The following is a 19,835-nucleotide window of genomic DNA, read 5'->3' on the forward strand; positions in this document are numbered from 1 at the left end:
TGCTTCATAACCTATAGTAGCTTCCACCACTTTATCAAATGTAGCATCAGATAGCTGTAACAGTTTTTTACAGATATCATTGTCAATTATCCCTCGAATAAATTGTGCCATTAAAAAATATATTTGAAACATTTTTCTTGCGTTCACACTCGAATCTGCATGTTGAAGCTAGCTGGCGTAATTCAGTAATGTATTGACGAACTGATTCAGACTCTTTTTGTAACCTTGACAAAAATCTATGTTGTAGCACTATCACATTTGGCCTTGGACATAAATAGTTCTCTAACACCTCAACTAGATAGTCACAGGGCTTAGTAGCCGGATTATCAGGGGCAGTGAATGATCATAATACACTATGGAAGTGGGGGCCTATATGTAGCAAGAGTTCTTTGACCCAAAGTTCTTTGTTTTGAGTAATATCCCTCAAGTCGTACCAATTTTTAAGTATTTTACGGTATTGGTGAAAGGTCCCTTTAGACTCATCGAAATTTGAAACAAAATTATTATTTTGAGATAATTGACTATTCTTTATGTCTTGAAGAATTTCACTGTTCTATTGCAAGACAGAAGCCATATTAGCTAAAACTGCTTTTAATTCCGGGTCCATCCTGGCAATTGACAATGTTGAATAAAGAAGAACAGGTTGACTTACGTACAATTGTAACCATGTGCTATGAATCCAGTTTTATCCTCGTCGCCACTTGTTGTAAACTTTGAGGTGGAAATAAATAATAAGCACTGACTTAGAACATTTCTTTGTTTATAATTATTAACATAGTTATGAAAACTCTTTATATTTTCTAACGTTAACAATCACAGGACACTTGTACACACATTGACTCCATAGAATCATGAAAACCTTCTCAACTGTTACTACCGATAACCAATACAAATCACTACAGAAACTCCGGATATTAATAAGCATGGTTTATTTCAGCTTTAAGCTGGAAACCAAAATCAAATGGCCCACGTATTCATTGATAAAAGAGGGACAATTCTTACGACCTTTTATAACCCTATAATATATCTCATTAGTTGTTTATTTTCGAAAATCACTTACTGTAACATGAAGTTTAAGAAATTTTACTGATATCTTAAAGTATTCATATTAAAATTAAATAATATTGAGGCACAGCTATAATTATTGTTTTTTGTTTTTTAAGCAAATAAACTAAAATATTTAGTGTTGATGTTCTTCCAAAATTATTTTCATCCATGAAGTAATTCTAAATTATTTAGAACATTAATCCATGGGAAAACTGAATTTAATTTTCTAATACCTCATCGATTAGGAGTGCGGTGAGCCAGTGGTAAGGCACTATGCTACTAACTTCAAGGACTTGTTTTCTGTTACAGTGTTGCCGCAAGTTAACGCTGTGGCTCCTGCAGCCGCCCTAGGGTTCACTCAGCCCTATACAGTTGGGTAACCTTAATTTGGAAAAAATCTGATGGTTGAGCGTGATTTAAAAAAAAATCACCTCCTTGTATAACCGTTGTTCTAAAAACAGTGCTTTCTTACAAAGTACTGAGCCTAGACCCTTATGGGTCTTAGCAGTTCCCAATTCAATTCAATACCTCATCACTTATAATCAATTTTCGAGTAGCTTGTTTTCGTAAACCATAATATTTTTGCATTTTATACAATTTCAGTACCATAATCTTTGACATTATAGTTTTTATATATATATAACTTATAATTGTTTGTCTGAAAAATATTGCAATGTATCTTAAGCCGAAACTGAAAGGTTCTAAACATTTTAATACTGCGAGTGATGCCAATGTTATGTTCCCTCGAGGATCGATTAGGAAGTTGGTTTATCTTACTTGATTATTTTATGTATCTTGGATGTTGTGCTATCTCTATCAAGTATTGTATAAAATACGTTGCGGTTGTTGGTTGGCCGGTGTGTAGTTATGATAAATGATTTGTGTAAATAAATATAATATTGTATTCATTCTGTGATAACTCATGTTATACGCAATGTCTTCATATCCTATTTTTTTGGTTGTTATTGCTATTACTCTTACTTTGGAAGGTTAGTGTTTTTGCTAAAAAAATTTCATTAACTCTAATGTTTTTATAATGTTTCAGATTGTATGTAAATAATTCAAAATTGAATTGATTCAATTCTATTATCAAACGATTGTCCTCTTCTTAACTTGGTTATTATGAAATCAAAATATTTACTGTTGGAGACCAAGTATTTTGAATTGAGCGATCTCTTTAAAAAATGTATACCATTCACTAAATAATATGTTGTAATCATTAATTATAATGGTGTTCAAGTGTTCAACTCTTAAAAAGTTGATTTTTGTCCTTTCTGTTTACAAATGACTGGTTTTGTTATTACTGGTTTCATTTGCTTTTATGTCTATTGTGATGTTAAAAATTAGAACATGACATTTCAGATTCATTATTTTTTTCTTCACAAAGTTTATGAATTGTACCATATTATCATTATTAGCACACAAACTTAAAATGTTGATTAATTGTTTTATAATGAAAGATACCACTGTTATGGGTAACTGTAATCAAGTGCCACTCCGAAGGGTGGGTGGGCTTATACTCAAGTGTATGTAAAGTTTTATTGCTATTACTATTTTGATTGTGTTAGGGCTGTCAATTTCGCTAGATATGGTTGAGGTCAGGCTTGAGTTCACACACATTGAAATCACTTATGGTGTTAAGTAATTATCGATAATAGTGATCAATCATTTCCTTGAGATTTGTGAGTACATGCTTACATGCTGGTGAGTAAGCATGTTGGAGTGACAATTGTGAATATTGTTTTTAATTTAATGTATTTATCCTGAGTTCATGTTATGGTTGTAGGTCCAGGAAATCAAAGACTCATCAATAAATTCTGGATAGGGTTTTACTTTTAATCATGTTGATTATAATTTATTTATTAGATGTGTTACTCTATTTTATAAAGTTTATATTGGTTGATTGAAATTTTAATTGGTTACTATGACACCTCATAATAGGCTTATAGGATCCTAAATCTTACAAAAATTTAAAAAAGAGTTTTTCAAAGTGTTATATGAATCTTTAGGGTTAGGAAGAATGCTTTTTACTTTGCAATTACTTCTTGAATAAAATGAAGTTAAAACAAGATGAGGAACCTATGTAGTTCACTCACTTTGACATACCTGTGGGTGTGTACACATCCATAGATAATCAGAAAATGGTTGACCACTGTTGTTAGTTAAATCCTGACACCATAAAGTGATTCACATTTATACAAATTTATTACCTACCTCAGCTGAAAAAAATTTGTTGGGAGTTGGTTTTTCCTTTTTGAGTGAATGATGTCAACAGTTATGATCCTATTAAAGCAGTAATAGTAATAAAAACAAAATCTAATAATTTGCTTTTAGTTTATAGTTGATTAGGCGTTTGATTTTCAAGCTAACAGCCCTGAAGAAGGCTAGAAACTCTAGCCGAAATATTGGCACAATTAAATAGCTTACACCAATTTATTTGTGCTTCACTTTGACCGCACCCCAAACCATCTTCTCCTCGTACGTCATCCACGGTCAACTATCTCTCATGATAATTAAAGCAGTAATAGTTATAGTGTAGGTTATAATAGTCAACAGTAGAACGTAATGTATAATTCAGTACCCACCTATCCTCCATATAGAGTGGCATTTATGTACTGGAACCCAAGATGAATATGTTGATATTATTAATACTTAAATTTTAAACAATATATATTTAATTAATTAATCCTTTCATTTTACCCCTTAGTTTCAGCTGGTAAAAGTGGATTAGTGACTTGTGGGAGTGTGTTGAAATTACGAAACATTGACTATAATGTCCGTCTGCATTCACATGATGTTAAATATGGGAAAGGTAGTACTCAGCAGTCAGTCACAGCGATTGAACAGATGGAAGATGTTAACTCTCATTGGATTATAAAGGCCCCAACAAAGAAATTATGTCCTCGTGGGTAATGACATATTATTTATTTATTTATTTCAATTATTTGTAAACAAAATCTAATAATTTGCTTTTAGTTTATAATTCTTTCTTTATAGATGTTCCTTATTTGTTTTTAATTATTTCCGAGTTTGATCACTTACTTTAGTGTTTTTCTCTCAATCTTGTAATTCTCTTCCTGAAATAATGTGTGTGTGTGTGTTTTAATTGAAAATTTTTATATATATGTATAAACTCTTGAACCAAAACACCAATTTTTTTGAAATCTTAATTTATTGGCCTTGATATAATAATGAAGACAATTTTCATTATTTTTGATTTGAAAGTAAAATTTTACTAATTTTGTGAAGTAACCCAATGTTTTTTTAAGAAAATTTATTTTAATGGTCATTTTTTCATGAGGATATTAAATTTGAGAATACTGTTGGGTTGGATCCTACAGAATGCCAGATCCTTGAGTATGAGGAAAATCAAAGAGCAAAAAAAGATATGATTATTATTCAAAATCACTTCTGTTGGTTCAATACATTTTTCCCAAAACCAAACAAATTTTGTATTCCTTTTTCAATGAAACTATTTGGCTTTGAATCAATAAACTTGAAAATTGAAAATTTTACCTCTTTTTCATTATGTTTTTAATCCTTTAAATGGTCAGGCTAAATGTTATTCTGTTGAATAAAATTAGTTGAATATGAATTATGTTATAAACTTTGACTTTCGGATCATATAATCCTTCCATATTATATCTCAAAGGTGGTTTTTTTTTATCAGTACGGTATATAATAATGATATTAATATTCTTTATTTATTCTGGGATTAATCCCTTTAGAATAATATACAGGCATCAAAATTAGGCTTTTGAGCCTTCGAGTGAAATACAAAATAAAAATAAACTTATAAAACGTCTAAAATATAATAAAATAATGAATTTGAAAAGATAAAAATTTACAACAATAATTAACAAAATATATAAAATAAGAATAGAACAAATAAAGTGAAACCTTATGTCATATCATAAAACATAAGATCTTTATTAATTATAACACTTTTAACGCACTTGCTCAGCCTCCACTGACTCACTACCAGTGATGCGGCGAGAGGGATGCGCTGGGATCTTTTGAGCTCTGCTCTACCCCTCACAAGTGGGGGATAGAGTGGGCTCAGGGATCCTCAGGTCGATTGTCTAAATATTGTATATTAGAGTGTAAATGTGACTACAGAATATATTATTTTATCATTATGTTATTTTATTTATTTATTTTTCATACACATAGTTTGATTAAGTTCATTTTGTTTATTCTTCTGTTTGTATATATTTAAGAGAGTTTTTTTTTTCATTCATTTATTTATTTTATTTTAGTATGTATGAGATCATTCATCGCTATTACCTATTACCCACAACTGTGTGGCAGATTGTAATATCTATCAATATTTAAAAAAAAAATTATAACACTTCTGATAATAAATAATAGAAAACAAAAATGATAAAAATCAAATATAATTAAACTAAAAATAATAAATGGTAAGGTACAATTTCTGCTAATATACATATTTACAAGAATAAACGAAAATCTGAAACATTAAATACAGATAATATATAAAACTTCTTTAAAACTTTCAATTGTTATTCTTCCGGAGGAAAGATCTACCAAAGGCCACGGTTCAATGGGCAGTTACATATAAGTCTGAAGGCCGTGAGCGGGTATTGCCGGAATGCACTGTGGATTTAAATTGAATGATATCAGAGATGTACGATGGATTGGATAACTTAGTAGAGGAAGGAAGCAAGAAAATATTTACGGCAGTAGGAGGGGTAAAGCCACTTCAATTCTTCATAAAATCGGGTGACAGAGGTGTCCTTGGGGACCCTAAAGATGAATCGTATAAAGCAATTAATTAATCGTTTTAATTTGCTTTAAGATCCCCAGAGAAATTCCCGTAAACCACACAGCAATAATTAAAGTGGCGGAATATTAAAGAAGTAACAAAGAGCCTACGGGTTTCAAAAGGAAGTAGGTGACTGAGATAATTTAAACGCTTTAGGGTGGAGAAGGTATGACAGGAAATATTGGAAACGTGATTTTTCCAGGAGAAAGTTTGGTCTATTGTGTCACCAAGGTTTTTAACATATGGATGGAATTGTATTGGATTATTGTTTAGGAATAAGGTTGGAATATGAGGAAATAGTTTTCGGAAGGTGATTGGATCCTATTACGATTGCCTTAGTCTTCTCTGCATTCAAGTTTAGCTTGTTTTCTTGTGCACAGTGACTAATTCGATTCAAATCTTCTTGAAGCTTCTCCGTGGCAACCAATAGGTCAGAAGGTGGGAAGGAAAGGTAAATTTAGAAATCATCAGCGTACAAATGGTATTGAGAATGTTGGATAAGGAGGGGAAGGTCTTTGATGTAAATGGAGAAAAGGTTAGGAGAAAGCGATGAAACCTGAGGGACACCACAGGTAAGGGATTGAGTCAATAATGGTGGTTTATCTGGAACCACTAGGTACTATACCCCTTAATACTTCATCAATACCAATGAATGAGCACTCCTTTTGAAGATGGTGATAACAAAGATAAATATTTTTATTTTTATTACAAAACAAGATAACTTCCAATAATAAATACATGCATTCACTTATTTCTACTTTATATTCCATTTAGTGACTGTCATCATTATCATTATGACTTTTAGGCATCAGTGACTATCATGAGAACGATTCGAAGTGGGTGACTTGTGTAATATGTTTTTCAGTTAACATTAACAGAATTACATTTCTATAATGACCAATGAAGCGAAATGTGATACCATATTTGCCTGAATGTAGATTTATTATTAAAATTTATTTCTGAAATTTTCATTAGTAAAATGGGGCGTTGACCTATATTTGTGGTCGGTCAAGAAAAATTAACTTCCACCAAACTTCTTGGGGTTTTAAATCACTTCATAATTTATTTTCATGATGGGAGATTTAATGTAGTTCATTTTTATAATAAGTGAAAATTTTGAGCAGAGTAAATACTACAAAATAATGTATTTACAAAGAGATACAGTATATTTATAATTATAATTTTAAGGAAAACAGTATATTTACACTGAGTTAAGAATGGAATGGAGAATAATAACCTTATTAGGTAAGTTTAAGGAGAAACAAAAAGCTAAGTTCTAATTTAATGGTTTCATCATAATATTTTTATGATATTATATTGCTATATGTTTATGTAGTATAGAATTTAAGAATATTTGTTTCTATTTGAGATATGTATATCAAATTTGAAAAATGTTTTCAAAGTGAGGGGTCAGCTTATGTTATAAATGAGAATGTGTAATGATCAACTTGACCATTTCGATCTTAGTGGTTAAACATAACCAGCATTTTGAATATCATACAGAATATCAGTTTGAAAATGGCTTATGGTGTATTTTTAATATGATTTATCAATTTAATAACAATTTTACTAGGATTAGTTTTTCAACTGCTGTGAACAAATTAGAATATTTCGTTAAAAGCTGTTTTCTATATTTTTTTACTATCCTCAATCTCAATACTGATATATATATATATACATTTAGTTTTTATATTGGTCATATTTATGTTTGAAAAAACAACTACAGATTATTGTGTTTTTGTGAGAATTTTCATTTACCTAGCAACTGGTTTCATTCTTCTGAATCTTCATCAGGTTCAAAGGTTTAACTGTCCCTCTTTCTTTAAATTTAATAAGAGCTCCTCTTCTGACTAGTGAAGAAAGAGGGTTGTCAGTCTTAGCCTCATGAAATTCCAGTTGAATGAAACCAATAGCTTGATAAATAAAAATTCTCAAAGGAAAGTTTCCTTGTTATTCTCCTAATCCCAGGTTTATGTAACATCCAGTCAAAATTTAAGTATGTTTAATTTATTTATTGGATAGTCAAATAATATTTGTAGTTCACCTTTATTGAATATTGAATTTTAATGTACATTTAATTACATGATTCTTTTTATATTTGTGTCATTTCAGAGAGCCTATAAAATGTGGTGATATCGTGCGACTTGAGCACCTTTCGACATCAAAGAATCTCCATTCTCATCACTTCCAATCGCCACTATCGGGATATCAGGAAGTTTCTGCTTTTGGAACTCATGGTATAAATTTAATAATTTTGCTTCAAATATACCACTTGTAGCTACATTTTTCTTGTTTTTTAATAAAATATGCATTAATAGGTTCTCATTTACTATGAAAATAAAATTATATTACTTAAATACAAAATATATAACATTTAGTGTATTAATGAAGTTTTAGTATTGGTGTTCACTAATTATCTCGCATTGTTTTATTTATTCATCATGTTTGTGCAGTTAACAATGAAATTCGTATATATCTGTGATGGTCATGAAAAATTAAGTAAGTCGAATTGCTTAAAAATTAAGTTAAGTGGATTTAAACTGTCCTGGGAGGTCTTGAATTATGTTAAATTGGTGAAGACATCCCTAAGACAGTTGGAGTTCTTGGCAAGAACATAAACTGAGTTATTTTGTTGACAGTAGTCAATATGTTAAGTGCATACTTTGAATGTGTTTATTTCTTTTTAGGGGATGGAGATAGTGGTGACCACTGGACAATTCTGTGTGATGGTAATGTTTGGGAACGTGATGATGAAGTTATGCTAAGACATGTGGATACTTCTGTGTAAGTATTTATATGTATATATGTAATTTAAAGTAAATTAGATATTAGAGATGCATGCACTCACAGCAAAAAAAAAAAAAAAGAAAAGATTTTTCCTCTTAATTATAGTAAATATGATTTTTTTTTTTTAAGTTTTAAGAATTAGTTTTTTTATTTGTTATTGAAATAGATTCTACCATAAACAAATCATCTTCATTAATAGTACTTAACAAATAAATTATAACAAATAAAAACGAGAAATAGGCACTTTTTTTTTTAAACCAATAATACTTCCCTTTTCCCAGTATGTCTCCACTATACGATATCTGAGCTGTTACAGATATTTCACAATCTTTGAAACATGTCCTGAAGTTCAGGGACAGTTGAATGGCAATTTTTCAATTCTTTAAGCATGATGAGTCGATAGTCAGATTGATTTTTGCCTCTCTGTCAACCACTACTTACATAACTACTTGTCTCCCTGAAACATTAGAGTGTGTCATGAATGATGAACTTAGTTTCTCCTAGCTTTGTTGCAGTGTATCGGATGTTCCAGCCTTCGCTTGCCATAATCCGGTCGGGCTACTTTTTAATTTGAAAGAAGCATAGTCCCTGACCAGAATAGAATTGTAGCATTTGTTAATGACAAAAATGGACTTGTTAAAGAGATTAGAGATGTTAAAAGGTACAAAAACCTGCTTACAGTTGAAAAGAGCTGAGTCTGGTAAAGCAGCCACAAGACAAATGAGTGATTATACTGACTGGGTTACTTACATAAATTAACACATTACTCATAATCAACCATCAAAATGAAAATTATTAATTTTAATAATCCTTTGACTGGAAGATTCTTAAGGTATTAACTAGATTTAGTGAATGACAACAATTTTGTTATCAGCAGCCTGAAGATGGGGGAAATCTCCCGAAACGTTGCTGTGTAATATGAAATAAATTATTATATTGTAATAAGGAAGAAATTGTTGTCATTCACTAAATCTAGTTCAGAAAATTATTAAGTATCTCTTTTTTTTCCTGATGAGTCTATTAATGTGCTTTCAATGTAATAAAATTAAACTAGCTATCATCGATCATTATGATGATTTCATTGAGTTCTCATTTATCACTACCCAATTAAATAATATCATTAAAAGACATTTATTCACTATTAGGAATCCTGGCTCCCTGCGAAAGTTGATATATTGTTTCCAGGATAAATTTTAAAGTGCTGAGTGAACCAAAGATTAAAATGTTTTCCTATTATTTGTATAAATTATGGTAAAAAATATTATATTAAGATCATAAATTGTGTCAGAAGATTCTAATTTCTGATTTGTGTATCATTGATTTACAATGGCAATCTTGGAATGAATTTTTTTTTTTTTTGTTAAGTAGTTACAAAAATTGTAACAAATTGGTTGTCTTTTATGTTTTATTATAAAAATTCTATTGTACAAATTGGATTATTTTTTTTTTTTAGTTATTTATCTGTTAGTGGTGAACAGTATGGCCAACCGATTAGTGGACAAATGGAAGTTGTTGGAACTCCTCGTGCAATGGCATCGCAATGGAAAGCTGCTGAAGGACTCTATGTGCACACTAGTGACTTTAATCCAAAAGAGAGTATTTTAAGTCATTCCCATACTGAATTATAAGCCTTATTTTTACCCATATTGTTTGTGCTTACTGAACATTTTAAGCAAGTATTTTCTTTTTTAAATTGTAATTTATATGTAATTTTTTTTTTTTTGTGGATTTATATTTACAAATGATATTTCAAATTTTCTTAAAATAATATTTTCTATATTGTCATTAAATAGTTTCTTTGTTATTTAAAAAAAAAACTTTTGTTGTCATCTTTGATTCAACAAAAAATGATTCATCATTGTTTTTGTTGCCACAATTTCACTTATCAGCAGTTAAAAATATAAGGACCAGAGAATTTACTTACCAAGAAGGATGGGACTGAGTCATTGTACCCACTGCATACTTTATAAGCTTTATTATCAATTTAAATTTCATTTGCTTCTATTTTTATCCTTATGCATTCTAAAATATACTTGAGGAATTTTGATTGGTTTGGATAGAAATAATTTTTGAGAAATCTTTAGAATAAAAGATAGTAATGATAATTTATTATTTAATAAAATTCTCAAATTGAAAACTTTTTTAAGTATAGTTATGGTAGTAATAATACACGTGGGAGCAAAAACTAGATGGATAGACTGAATCAACAAAGATGCGAGAGAGCTGCATGCAGCAAACTGGAAAGCAGTAGCCCAAGATTGGAAGGCATGGAGAAGACTGGTTTGGGTGGCCAAAGATCTACAAGTTTTGTAGAGCCAACTGTAAAAAACTAATAATAATAATTATTCCAACAATTATTAAATCAATTATTTTATTTTCATTTGCCAATTATTCCTCCGAAATATATAATTCCACTAAAAAAAATATCATTGATGAACCAATAGGTTCGGACAGGACAGATAATGAAGCGCCCAAATATTATAATCTCCCTTTTTCTCTATGGGAATTAAAACATATTTTAAATACCGTCAAAGGTACTACACCCGGACCTGATCAAATCCAATATGACATGATCAAAAAACTCCCAAATAACACGCTAAAATGGTTGCTTGACTACTGTAATCATGTCTGGTTCACTGGGCAATTCCCATTGGACTCATAATAATACCATGGGATTCAATAATAATACCAATTGTATAATTGAGAGCAATGATTTTTTCCAATCTGGATTCCGCAAAGGTCGATCCACCCTAGAACATCTGGTTACATTGGAGGCTGAAATCCAATATTCTTTTATTAATACTCAACACTCAATCAAGTATCAACTGGTCACTCTCAATTGGTCTTGAGTTCTCACATGAGAAAACCAAATGCCTCCATTTCACCTGAAAAAGAATAACCCCACCATCTCCTGAAAAAGAATAACCCCACCATCTCCTGAACTATATTTAGGGGATTTTTTGATACCCTACACAGGGACGTGACGGCCATGCAGGTTGGGGTGCATGTCCCAGTACGCTCGGTTTGGAACATTGTAATCCACAATGTTCCAAACCGATTCCCACCTGGGGCAGTTAAACATTTATTTTTCGGCGGTCCCGAAGAATGAATCTTGACACTCCAACCTTAGTAGTAGTAGGTTAGTACGTGGCGGCAACCCAGGTAGCCGTCAGGGGTTGGCAAAAAGGCCCACTTGCCGGACTTGTTCCCTCCACCAAATACCAGTACCAGTACCAGTAATAAATTAATAAAATTAAATATATTGTTGCGGCCAAAAATATGTGGGATTTAGCAGAATATTATCAGGTGACCATACCATAAAACTCCTGTACTCAACTGCTGTTGTTCCCGATGCGGGTGCCTTGACAGCTTGTTGTAAGTTTGAGTACACAACATTCTTGCTGCATGGAACTAACACGTCTGCTGTCTGGATGGACTCGCTTAAGGCTGCGTTATATGGATATCCTTCGTGTTCGAAGTATCCATTACATCTCAATACCTTGTTGATTGATTCAGGTACACCTGATATACTCAATACAATACCACAAAGTAAAGACCTGCGACTTATGTGAGAATGAGTGTGAGGCCAAGCAAATTAAACATTATAAAAAAAATGATTGGAGAAGTTTGTCGGGGGGTGCGGTCAGCAAAGAACAACATAAATAAACAAAACCATATTTATTTATTTTATGCTGACGTTTCGACCTGAGTTTCAGGTCTTCATCAAGGGTTGTGGCGTAGAAGGTAGGCTAGTAACATAGCCTTATAATTTCTTTCTTACTAATTTTTCTTGTTCTGTATACTTCAGATCACGAGTCATGTTATAAAAAAAAGATTAAACCATGTACCACATCAAACCGTTCCAATTGCAGGGAGGAGGTAGCTATAGCCAGATTGAGAATAGGTCATATGAATTTGACTCATGCATACCTGATCCATAAGCAACCACCGCCAAAATGTCAATACTGCAATAATGCACTTACAGTAAATTACATATTTGAAGAATGCCATTTCTATTCCATGGACTTAAGTAGATTGGGAGTGGGACTGAGTGTATCGGATACACTAAATGATGACCAGGAAAACGCTTAAAAAGCAATAACGTATTGAATAACATTTAAAGTAATTATTTAAAGAGTTTTAAATCTTGAAATTGAATTATAAAATGTGAAACATGGGCGTTGATGACCTCTGGATTTTAAACCCTAAAGCCTAATAATTTCTTTCTTACTAATTTTTCTTGTTCTGTATACTTCAGATCACGAGTCATATTCGCACTATGTAAATTCTCAAAATCCGTAATAAAACAGTTAATTATAGTTTAAAGATGAATAGTTTTAACTCCAACAGAATTAATTAAACGCTTTTGGAAAAAAAATAAAAATATATTGTTGTTAAAAGATTTAATGATCTTCCCCTATCCTTCAAGGTTTAACTGCTTGTGGTAAACCTAAAACTATTTTTTTCTATATTTAAGACTTTTTAAATCAAAAAAGTTGTAAAAAAAAAAATTAAAATATGAAGGTACTGTATGAAATATTAAAGTATGAAAAACTAGTTAAATTTTCAAAAGTAGTCATTGGGCTCTGCCTTTCCTTCTAGTGTTAGTTAAATAATAGCACTTAAGAATATTTGTGTAACATACTTTTATGATATTTGTTGTAATTTAAAAAACTCGAAATAATTATATCGTGGGCTTTAAAATGTACCTTTTGAATTTATATTTTGTAAAAAACTTTATTTATTATTGATTCTATTATTTACTAGTTAGTCACTTATTATTAACCTTAGCACTAATTTTAAAAGTGATATTAGAACTTAAAGTTAATACTTAATGTATGACATTTAATGTCTTGTCTGTTTATATATTTGATATGTAAATAAGGATTTCTTACCATATTTGTGATATAATACCTTGGTGTATCATAAAGTGTATAAATGTATCTTTCTTTGAAAAAAGATTTTGTCGGAATGTTCATAAGGTAGCCTGTTGTAATAAAAAAAAAATTAAAATTCTATATTTTTCTTTTGTTTAACCTAATTTTAAAAATTTAGTCATATACTGTAAGAGAAGATCTTTTAAATCCTTTAACACTTTGGGGAGAACTTTTCCGGGTGACAAGTGTGTTCTGGTTTTGATTGGAGTGGCCTCTGCAACTCTTCGCTATTCTTAGCTCACCTGCTAACTCCAGAGTGTAATGCTTAACTCAAGTTAACCATAGGGCACTGTACAAATGACAAAAAGGTCCATTTAAGCCTCATTAGTCCACTGTTGGCAAGTGTGGAGGTGAAAATTTCTTTGTTCCGTAGACTATAGGTTCACCCAACAAACTGAACTCTTAGAGAAACCAAGCTCATTGTGGTTTCTCATACATGACTTCAGAAGCTGTTTCAATGATGTTAAGGTTATGGACAGTTCCAATGTGGTTTTCTGTCAAATTCATTCTTGGTCAATGATCATGAGGTTTATATTCCACTGTATCTTGTCCTTCAGAGAAAGCTTTGTGTGAAACACATACATGTGAAAGGGTGTTTTCACTAAAAGTTTTGATCTGCAAAACATCAGCTGGACCTAGGCCAAGAACCTTAACAATTATATGGTATGGATCTTACTTGTCATATATTGGACAACCAATAATTTCTAACTCAGACATTTAGGAAATTAGAGATATGATTACCTACTTCAAACTGCAAAAATAATGGTAAAAAATGATTAAAATATCAATAATTTACTTATTGTAAATTTTTTAAGTACTTAATTTATATCAAGGATAGCAACAACACTCAAGGCTTTAATTCATACAATGTAAAAGAAAAGACAATTATTCTTGTTAAAAGTCAGCATTCACAAAAGTTAAATAAAAAGTTCTTAATAATTTGATAATTCAAAAAGTGGGGAAATAGGAGATCTGAAAAAGAATTAGAGAACTTCTAACTATGAAAATTGCATTTGGATATTGTACAATTTGCAAGACTGTTGGTAACCAAGGATTTGCATTTAGTGAATCTGTTTCGGATCATAAAAGTAATTTTCCAGATTGTCAACCTCATTTCTTTCCAGGATCCAATTTTAAGAGTCTAATTGATGGAAATGTAAGAACATACTTAATAGGTAAAAATACCTAATAAGAACATAAATTACTTAACTCCAACTTTTCAAAATAAAGTTATATACATAGCTGCGACTGAAGTAAGGTATTTGATAGTTTCTGAAACTAATGGATCAGTCTTTATCTCTATAATAGCAGATACTACACCAAACATTTTATACTGTCCATTGTGGTCAAAACTGACCATAGGCTACTGTAATCATCTAGTGAAATAAAATAATAATTCCAAGAATTGTAGAGATAATAGGGGGGAGCATTTTTCACATATACTGGGACACTGAATGACTGAGTGTATCAGGATTGGGGGGGGGGATTATATAACAAATTTGCAACAAGTGCCTAACAGACTGATACTCTAAAAAAGATTTAAGTTTTTGTTTTTGAACAGCTATCAGCCACTCAAAAAATATGTAAAGTAATTAAGTTTCAATAGCAATGTCAAAAAGTTGACGAAATTCATTTTTGTCGAGGTTGTTTTATTAGATAATATGACTTAAACTGTGAGGTACCAGAAGGCTTGGACAATGCGTGCTGAAACAGGTTAGGAGATGAATGGATAGGATGAATCGTAGGGTTGCTAGTCGTAAGTTCTTGGCGAGGTTCTAGCGTGCAGTCGCGAAGGGGGATGCAAGTCCTAACTGGGTACTAGCCGCAGGTCCTTGTTTGAAGAAAACGTCGTTCTAGAGGGTATTAGTCTGCAGGCACGAAGGGAATATAAGTTCTGACTGAGAGCAGATTTTTTTGTAATCTTTATTAGTTCAAATCATACATCAATGAATATTACAATATTTTATATAATTGTTACATGTGTAAAATAAAAGTATATACAAGGATTAGTACAAATATTAATGTATGGCGTTTGCCTGATAAAAGTAGTACTTTACGTGTTAGCTGATAAGTTGCGTGATGCCGGATCAGCGGTTTTGTCGTTTGTAATTTACAGTCTAGACCAGCAGGTAGCGGTGTCGCTACACTTTTAAGCAATTTGGCTTGGCTAAACTAAATCCATCGAAATGGGGCTTATAGGCGGACCAATAGTTGAGTTTTATTTTATTTTTTTAAATCACAAAAGGTTTAATGAAGAATCGGTTTTTTTTTTTTGGCATATGAACATTCCTTTTTTTAAGGAGATGATTGTAGGTCTCAAAAGAAAAAAAAAAAGTTCATACAGACTAAGGTCCGATTCTAATCTAATCAATAAATGCCTAAGCGAAAAATTGTAGGTCTATTTCTAGAGTTTCACAAACCTATAGCCATTTGACTTTGAAGCTACACTTGCGGCTGTCGTGCGACGATAACTAGAAGTGCCAGATCAAATTTACCTTTTAATACTATCACTAATAGTCGTTAAAAATTGTAAACGAACCCGCAAAACACATTTCGTAATTTTAGATTCTTCCATCAACGTTCTTATTATTGTATGGTCACTTCATAAACAAAATCTTGGAGTGACGATACATCATTTCTTTGTATTTTTTCACCTTTATTTAAAGTATTTTCAAGCCCGTGGGTGTAGTGTTTTTTCTGAACAATGAAAATATGCAGATTTTGATGTAATTTTTCTACAATTATGGGTGATAAATTGATTTTATGAATTCTTAATGCTCTCTTAGCATTTCATTATTAATAAAAATAATAAAGAAGATTATGATATTTCATGATATATTTTATTTTATTTTTTTTTACGTTCTTTTGAGTTTATCAATTTGAGTCGGCTGACCAATACTACCACATTCCAAAACACTATAGTCAGATTTAGTTAACGACATCACTTGTGTGTGGCGCCATATATTGTTGATATTGGCAATATAAAAAAGCTAACTGGAAATAAGTGCTCTCACAAATGCATGAGATTCATTACCTCAATATTAATCTCTAAAGCTGTGTCCACACTGTGCCCCTTTTGCAGTTTGCTGGTCCATCTTGCGGTAAAGCAGACATTATATTCGGCCCAACTTTGCGCTTTTTGCAGCTTGCAGTAAAACATGCTTTATATTCTATTCCCACTGCTTTTTTAAAGCATGCTTCATCTCCTGCTAACACTTTACTATAAAAAAAAATTCGAGATTTCTCCGAAAAATATTAATGTGGTGTTGGAACCTTGAGCGCCTCATAGCTTAGAGCAAGGGCTATGGGAGTAGACAATCCACTAATAAGTTAAATAACCAAAACGTTCAGTAATTTTAAATGATTACCTTATTTGATACTCATTACTTGTCAATAAATTAAAAATATTATATCACTAATTAACGTAATAAATTATTATTACGACAAAATATTTTTTGTAAATGTTATCCTTCTCTCGTGTGTCCCTTATAATAAAATGTTAGAAAAGTAACATTAAATTCAAGGTAATTTTTATTTTCTTCTTATTGAATTTCAATAGAACTCAAAATTTGTTCGAAATGGATTAAAAAAAGTATTACGTTGGGGAAAAAAAAAGGACAAAACAAGTATATATGTATTTATGTAAATATATGTTTAAACAATATTATTTTAAAATGTAAATAAAAAGAGTTAATTTATACAATTAAGCCTTAAATATACAAGTTTTTTTTTTTTACAATTAATTTTAATCTGTATTTATAAATCACTAGCAGACACGGCAATTCTTCACTATTGCCATATCTCAGGATGTTTATACATTAATTGAACACTATTGAAACTTTGATATTAATTGATGTACAGTAAACTTCCGATTTAGTTGATTTTTTTTTTTATCTATTGAGTTAATTTATTTATCCATCGGGTTGACTGACCTATCAAAAACGTGGTAAAAGATTTTTTAGGTGTGAAACAAAATTGATATTCGCTTTTGCACCTCGAGAAACCCTTAAATACGAATTTTCGAAAATATCTGAACATAAATTTGTTTGCCACTTTGGCCTTACATTTTACCAATTTAATTTGTTGCCTTCGATTTCTTTTGAAAAATAGAATTAATTCCAACATGACTCGACCAAACTACATCAAACTTGGCAACGTTTTTATGATTCTATAAACTGCAGCAAACCAGATACTAACAAACTAACTAAACCAATTAGAGCCGGGGATATAAAATAAAACGTTTGAAATTTTTTTCTTTATTTGAAACTAATCATTAGCCCTTATATGGGCATTAAATCTAAATTATAAAAGGTGGGTTAAAATAGGAGACATTCAGCTTTCAAAGGTTGTATTAACGTAGGAATTAGATAAAGTGCCAGACGAGTTATGAGCGATTATATTAACAATGGCTGCTGAAATAAAATTTAAAAAATGCTCCAAAATAAATCAAGTTGAAAAACTTCTAATTTTTTATTTCTTTGAAAAATGGTATTGGAGGAATTTATTTATATCCTTCATTCACTTCTTTGTTCTCTATAACAACGTTTCGGGCTCCTCCGCCCATGATCAAGTTCTACAAATAAAAACATTTACAATCAACAGTTTTGAAACGATAGAATAATATAAGAAATTTAATATATAATATAATAACATAAGGTAAACCTTTAAAATTTATTTCGGAAACTGCGTAAATTAATCCCTTGTATCTCTGAATCTATTGTCTGCAATATCCTATGATTTAATTTTTATTACGAATAATTGTTTAATGTACCCATCTAATTCTCTGAATGAGTTTTTCGAAATTATACAGTTTAGACAGCTATACATTCATAAATTTTCTTCTATGTTGGAATTTTAGCAATGGCCAGATGCCCTACTCATGTAGAGCGTTTGTGGCTTAAACGCACTTACTCAGAGGAAGCTTATTACCTTATGACGCGGTGAGAGGGCTGCGCTGGGATCTCGAAGAGCCCTGTTCTACACCTAATGGTGGGTGGAGGACAAGGCTTGGGAATCCTCTAGTCGAGAGTGTAAATACTGTACATAATAGTGTAAATGTGATTAGTATTTTTATTTTATAGTTAAATTACTTCAAAATTTTACTTCTCCTTATTTCTTCATGTACATAATGTGATTATGTTCATTTTATTCATCTTTCGGTTTATATACATATAGAGACTTTATTAATATTTTTTAAATGTTGGTATGAATGTAATCATTTATTACTATTAAATACAATAAATAACAATATACACTTTTATGCAGACACTTATTTATATATTTTTTATTCCTGACACCTTAAACGCCTTTCTGGAAGTCCTTTCTGAAGTTTCACTCTAATTACTATCGTAAATGAGCCATCTCAAACTTCACATTTTCCTCGTTTTCAGTTGTGGTTACTTGGGTTTGTAGGTGACACGTGTAACCACATATCCACCCCTACGAATTAAGTGTGCGGGCGATGACACGTAATAATGAGCGTATGAAGGTTTTGGAAGGGAGCGGTGATGGTGGTATGCGGAGCAGCGACAATGCAATAACTTTCACAGATAGCTCCCGTGGGGGAAATCATCCCCTCTTTCCGCCCCCGCCCCCCGGCACCAAACCCCTCTCAACCCTACATTAACTAACCAATCGCTAACCAGCGTTTTTCGTCATAATTTACCAGAGGTCATCTTTTATTGAGGTCAACACTCTTATTTTATTTATTTATTGTAATTTACAACTGTATTAAATAAAAATAAATCTTAAAGTGTGATGTGAGTTCTGTTACAACGGTATGGCATAGTCTTGTGGAGAAACTAGGATTTGATAGCAATCCAATTTCATTTCTATATTAGAAAGTCTCGAGGCCATCTTCTTTTTGGTGACTCGGAGGATTGTCAAGTATTGAAGAGGGAGCAAGGTTAGAAACAAGTGGGCTTGGGTGGTTAAAAATTTTATTATGGATGGATTAATATCTATTGGGGCTCTGGCAAAATTGGAAACATGTGAAACATTGATGTCCTTATGGATGATTTTATTTCTAAGGGTAGCGGTACATATCTTAATTTTAAAACAGATACTTGAAGGGAGTATTGTTTGATGTCATAATCTCTCAAGAAGGAATCATAACACAAAACAAATAGGTAATCATTCGGGACGCCTGCACCCTAATAACCTTTTTTTTTTTTATTTTATTTTCAAATCCTCTTTATTTATATATAATTACAATTACAAATATAATAATACATAGTATATATACCTACCCTAATAACCTTTTTTTTTTTTTTTTTTTT

The 19,835-nt window shown here is 31.2% G+C and overlaps 1 protein-coding gene across 1 annotated transcript; it reads left to right on the forward strand.

The window, feature by feature from the left end:
• Positions 1–1,848: 1,848 nt before the first annotated feature.
• On the forward strand, positions 1,849–13,638 carry LOC106682098 (stromal cell-derived factor 2). The gene is made up of 5 exons (XM_014422773.3): positions 1,849–2,036; positions 3,755–3,956; positions 7,946–8,070; positions 8,521–8,617; positions 10,074–13,638. The coding sequence occupies exons 1-5, from the start codon at positions 1,970–1,972 to the stop codon at positions 10,246–10,248; spliced, it is 666 nt and encodes a 221-aa protein (XP_014278259.1). The 5' UTR covers positions 1,849–1,969; the 3' UTR covers positions 10,249–13,638.
• The last annotated feature ends 6,197 nt before the right edge of the window (positions 13,639–19,835 follow it).

Source organism: Halyomorpha halys, unplaced genomic scaffold (genome assembly GCF_000696795.3).
Source record: "Halyomorpha halys isolate HHAL.00 unplaced genomic scaffold, Hhal_1.1 Scaffold389.1, whole genome shotgun sequence".
Classification (NCBI taxonomy): domain Eukaryota; kingdom Metazoa; phylum Arthropoda; class Insecta; order Hemiptera; family Pentatomidae; genus Halyomorpha; species Halyomorpha halys.